At 43.3% G+C, this 6000-nt stretch overlaps 1 protein-coding gene across 1 annotated transcript in view; it reads left to right on the top strand.

Moving 5' to 3' along the window:
- The window catches only part of epb41l4a (erythrocyte membrane protein band 4.1 like 4A), a 40969-nt gene that overhangs the window by 30490 nt on the left and 4479 nt on the right, over positions 1-6000 (top strand). The window contains exons 13-17 of the mRNA XM_080792301.1: positions 2547-2625; positions 2849-2932; positions 3849-3962; positions 4311-4358; positions 5898-5981. Of these exons, the coding sequence (XP_080648427.1) occupies positions 2547-2625; positions 2849-2932; positions 3849-3962; positions 4311-4358; positions 5898-5981 (409 nt within the window). The remainder of the gene's footprint in view (positions 1-2546; positions 2626-2848; positions 2933-3848; positions 3963-4310; positions 4359-5897; positions 5982-6000) is intronic.

Consider the following 6000-nt stretch of genomic DNA (forward strand, 5'->3'; position numbering starts at 1 on the left):
CCGACAAACGGTTACATTTATCGCGTTTGCGGCGCCCCCTATGGATGAAAATGGAATTGCTTTTGGAACTCGGTTGAACGAACCACCCCGGACATGTGATTCAAATTTTGGATGGATTGGACATTCCGTTCGTGATTTATGGCATTTTTCGTGATATAGGCCCCTCCTACTGACTTCGGAAGACGATTACGGCCGAACGATACGCACTACCAAAAATCTGCAGTTGGTGTTTTAATCGGATGGGTCCAGAGATCACGTGTACAGATTTTTGTGAGATTTGGACAAAATCTGTAGGAGGAAAAGCAAAAAGTGTGTTTTGGACAAAATTCAAAATGGCGGAAAATCCATCATGGCGGAAATGGGCGTGGCCTATATGGGGAGATGCGTCATGACCCAAGGAATCCAGGGAAAAAATAATTTAGATTTTACGACATACGGTTCAAGAGTTATGAGCCAAAAGGTAAAGTGGGCTGTTATAGCGCCACCATGAGGCCGACCTAAAAAAATATATTTTTAATTAATTTTAGTGATAATTAGGAAATATCCCTGAAAGTTTTGTAACTATAGTGCTTACAGTCTCAGAGGGAAAAATACTTGAATGTGATTTTTAGCATTTTTCCATTGAAGTCAATGGGATAATTTAATTCACTAATAAATTCATATCAATTAAACTATACAACATTTCTCTTAGCAAAGTACACGCACACGATTCCCGATTTTTCCGGTCAATTTGACATATGGCTCAAGTGCGTACAGTCAAAACTGAGGGAGGGGTAGTGCGTCAAAATAAAGACTAGTGGAATAATAATAAGTGGAATAAAGTGTTACAATTACAAGAGTCTGGTTGCCCTGTTGGGCAACCACACTAAATAGCATTGCAAAACAATACGATAAAATACACGAGCGTCTGTAGAATATAATAAAATACCAATACGATATGAAAGAATCAGCTTCTGTTCTGACACAAAGGAAAGGATTTTACATTGGGGTTATCACGTGTGCGTGTGTGTGTGTGTGTGTGTGTGTGTGTGTGTGTGCGCGTGCGTGTGTGCATGCGTGCGTGCGTGTGTGCAGGTTGTTCTCAGGTTTGTAACCTGACCCGGGCCAGATGAGGCCTGTTGTCTTGTGTTTCCTTGGTTTGGGGTTTCTTTTCATGCCACCAACTGTAGAATACCATGCATACAAACATGCCTAATCCCTTCTCCACATCTTCCCTCTTCTCAAATCTCAATTTACAATTTAGGCATTTAGCAGACGCTCTTAATCCAGAGCGATTTACAATAAGCGAGAACAAAAAAGCATGGCAATTCATCACATACATACAAAGTAGTTATCATGAAACATGTGTAAGCTAAGAATGTAACAGTGGAATATCTATAATGAAACTATACATAAACTATACTATACTATACTATAGTGTATACTATAAAGTGCTATGACTACATAAAAATGCAATTCTAGTGCTGTCTACGTAGCATGCTATAAGTCTGTATAAAATGCGATCTACTGTAAGGGGCGATTCACACTATGGTCCCGGGTGCGCACTCGGGACCACTTGGCAGATGTTGTGGTAGTGTGAATGATGCGTACCGTTCCCGGGAGGTAGCGGATCGCCCAACCGTCCCTGGGACCGCATGGGGGGGAGGGTCTCTGGACCGTTGAAGTGTATTCAGATACGGATCGTTCCAATGTGAATGCATGCGTACCTAAAGAAGGAAGTGGACTGTTTTTTTTTAAAGAACGTGACATAATCTCTAGTCGACGAGCCACGCGTCAACAAAAAAAAAACACAGCCGCTGTACGATGCGTAACACCAGCGCATTTCTCAACGCCGCCCTTCTCCTGTTGAATCTGCGTGTACGCGCAGCACCGCAGTACGCGCTGATCTTATTCTGCGGACTACACGTGGCTCTTGGGCTTTGCTTGGCACAGTTTCCAAAGTAAAACAAAATAATAATAATGCTAAAGTAGAATCCATAGCAAACTAATAATACACTGGAGCACAGAACTGACTGACACAGTGAATAGCAGGCAGGCTGACAGTGAAGTAGTATAACGGCAAAAAGCCAAAGAGGCAATGCAATGCAGTGTGTCTGGATTTATTTGAGACAATGTGGCAGAGTTGATGGTCAGTGTCCGGGCATCAAGCAAACCGCCATCTGGAGGATTAAAGTGTGTTATGCAAGTTTACCCGGGTGCGCTGTTGTATCTCGGGCAATGTGAATCATGGCCATCGGGGACCAGGCAACCGTATTCGGAAACGGTTCCAATGAAACGGATTCAGTCCGTCTCAGTGTGAATTGTCTACATAAAGTGCTATCTAAGGGGGTAGGGTAAGTGCTACGGGCCATGCTGGAGTCTGAAAAGGTGGGTTTTCAGACTACGGCGGAAGGTTGGGAGTGAGGCTGCAGTTCTGACTGCGATGGGAAGAGCATTCCATAGTTTTGGAGCCAGAAGGGAGAAGAGTTTGGGACATGTCTCTTCTCTTTAACTGTCTTCTCTCTTGCTCTCCTCCTGTGCCTTCGCTTCTTTCTCTGGTCCCTTAGGTCTCACCAATGGGAACAGCTGCGCGATGAAGCCAGCCAATACCGATGTAGATGGAACCTCCCCGTCGCCTGCAAAAAGGTAACATCTTTCTATTGTGATTATTTTGGAATGTAATTATTTATGTTTTGGGCTACAAGGCTTAAATAATGGTGGTATTCTGTCTAGAACTCAGTAGAACTTCAAAGTGTCAGAGGAAACATGAAATAGACGTAACATTGGTGGTGGGGATATGTTAATATATTAACATATATATAACATATATAATAATAAATAATGGGATGACGATACATTTTTATTACAGTTCCAAGGTGGCCAGGCCAGAGACTGGAGCAGAGGAGCGCCATGGGAAACCCAGTGCACCATGGGAAGAGAACGGTCCACAGAGGTACACTCGGAGCACTGTTGTTTTTGTTCATTAGTCTCTTGAATAGTTTTCATTTTAGTTTCAGTCACATTTTAGTCACCTGGAATGCTTTAGTGTTAGTCTAGTTTTAGTCGACTAAATATCATAATATTTTAGTCGACTATGATCCCAGGAATTAACACTGATGATGTGTCCAAGTCTGTGCATCAGTAGATGTATTATTAACAGTCATAGTTTTAGTCATCATGGCTTAGTTTTTATTTGTGTAATTTTTGTCAGTGAAAAATGGTAGTCGACGAACATTTTTTGTCATAGTTTTAGTCGGCGAAAACAACACTGACTCAGAGAGACCACCACACAATCAATTGACGTGTTCGACCAGAGCATTGGGAACTGTAGACATGCATGGCTTAATGTATGATGTTATATGGTCTGCCTATAGGCCTGTCATGCTGCAGGTCTCCTAAAGATTCTGCCTCCGTTTGCTAGCCTGGTGAAACCACTCCCCCTGCTGGACAACATTTGCATTCTGCCAGCAGGGAGAATCTGGGAACTCTCAGGCAGAGATGATGTACCCCGGTCCAATTCTGGCCGGAAGTGATATGCGGCTGTATGAGGCCGCTAGAGGCGGGATCAATGCGAGACTTATGACATATTGAAGCGCTGCCACAGTGCAAATGTAAACACAACCTAACAAGACTACAACTCTAATGTAAACACAACCTAACAAGACTACAACTCGAAATGATTATGGAGATATCAAATGTTTGTCCCGCTGCTTCTGGGTTCATCGTCGTTTCTGCTTGAGAGATCCCAGATGCAGGCAGGAGGAGGGAACTGGTGAACTCAATACTGCCGTAATCTGGCGAAGTCAGGTTAGACGTTTGCAGCACTCATTCAAAGTTCCATTCTGTCTGTCTGTCTGTCTGTCAATCAGCAGCTTATACAACACAGCCAACGATCGAAATAAGTCCCCCAAGTTCCCCCAAGCATCGAGGGGTCGAACCCACTCGGGGGGCAGTGAAAATAACGAGGCAGGAAAGCGCCAGAGGTACGTAACTCTCAGTGTACAGGGTACAGCAAGCAAACATAATACATTATGAGAACAACAGATTTATAATAGAAAAGGTTACTCTAATCCAATAGAGATTTGTGATCCGACCGTAATGTAACACTTTTGTTAAGTGAAATACATTTCTATTCTTGTGTGACTTTAATCCCTTTTGATGTTATGCTTTAGCTATTGAAAAATAGCAGATCTAGCTCATAGCTTGTACGACTGACATAGAAACATAGCTTTTTCAGAAAACTGTCAGGATGTAGAAGACATTTTTAGAATCTGATCTCAGGTCAAAATGGGTTAAACTAACTGATAGTGTGTTGCTCTTGTTTTCCTCAGGAAAGGCCAAGTGGTCACTGACCAACAGAATAAACAGTACAGGAGAAGGTGAGTACAACTAAGAGTACAGCTACACGACTCTGGGTGTTTTTTGAAACGCACATTTCTATGTGCGTTTGGGCCTTTCAGCCAGACGCAAACGGCGTTTTCGGCCACTCAAACGGAGGTTTTTGGCAACGGATAAATAAGTGGAGATTTTCGAAAAGATCCGGATGGTGGAGCTGTGTAGTCATGCAAAACGGAGTTTTTGAGGAAGGATGACGTCACCTCCCTAGTCGCGCATGTTCGTTTTGTTGCTTTTAACACTGAGCATGCGCATCAGTTCATGGGTTGAAAAACGAACAACTTCCGGGGTGAACGCGAGGTTACAATAGAAACGACAACAAACACGATGGCAGCTAGCGCCACCCGCCGTCCTCATCATCTAATACTTGTAACTCAAACACGATTCTGCCAGCTGCCTCGCTAGCCTAGTGGACTACTACGCAGACTTGAAATGTTTGCTTTTCTTCGCTTCGCTGGTTCGCGCCCCGCTGCCGCCGTTGTTTTTACAACCGCAGACTTTTTAATAGTTTTTGGATTAAGGTTGGTGAAGGATGCGTTGCTCCCCTGCTTGCGGTTATGTATGCAAGCAGGGGAGCAACACATCCTTCACCAACCTTAATCCAGTCTTTTTAATGCAACCTTAATCCAAAAACTATTAAAAAGTCTGCAGCTGTGAAAACAGTGGCGGCAGTGGGGCGCGAACCAGCAAAGCATATATTACAAGTGTGCGTAGTAGTCCACTAGGCTAGCAAGGCAGCTTCGAAAACTGGGTATGTGTTTATATTAGAACGTGAGTTATAAAGTTGCTCACTAGACGGAGCCCTGTCTGCACGTACTACCGGGTTACGTGGGGGATTTCTCCAAGAAAACCAGCTCACCGCGCATGCTCAGAACATTTTTCTATTGCGTTACATATTTCTTATCGCCACCTACTGGCATGGCATGCTTGTTGGAGTCAAAAATGATCGTTTTGGGTTGTATGTGTGGACACAGATATCTTTGTCATATGGGCCCCTGCCCATACGACAACGGAGTACGAAATTATCCGTTTTATTAAAGATTGAGTACGTATAGCCCAGGCCTAAATCCCAAAACCTTGTATTGAAAGTGGGGCCAAATGTCAGTTCTAACAGAATGAACTCCATGAGGTTTACATCAGTGTTGTTTTTGGCAGCGAATTTAGATTTTTTGTTTTAGTCATAGTCTCTTGAATAGTTTTCATTTAGTTTCAGTCACATTTTAGTCACCTGGAATGTTTTAGTGTTAGTCTAGTTTTAGTCGGTTAAATATAAGATTTTTGTCTACTAAATCTACAGTTGATTTGGGCGAACAAAATGTGTTTAGGCGGGCCTTGATGCCGTCGTAATGACGGCATCAAGGCCGTCATTACGACGGCCTTGATTTTCACTTGCTGAAAATAGCCGATCTACAAAGTGGAAAAAGGTAGTCGACGAAAACAACACTGGTTTACATGATGGTCACACTCTCTCTCTCTCTCAGTAACATCTCTGTCTTTGTTACCCCACGGAAATCACAACCTAGGTCTCGGTCCCGCGGCAACACGAGCAGTGGTAGTGATTCCGAAAACTCCTCAAACGTCAGAGAACACCGCAAGAAGAAAAACAGGTCTGTTTATCCATAAGTC

The sequence above is a fragment of the Protomyctophum bolini genome (genome assembly GCF_963924005.1).
Source record: "Protomyctophum bolini genome assembly, chromosome: 1".
NCBI lineage: Eukaryota > Metazoa > Chordata > Actinopteri > Myctophiformes > Myctophidae > Protomyctophum > Protomyctophum bolini.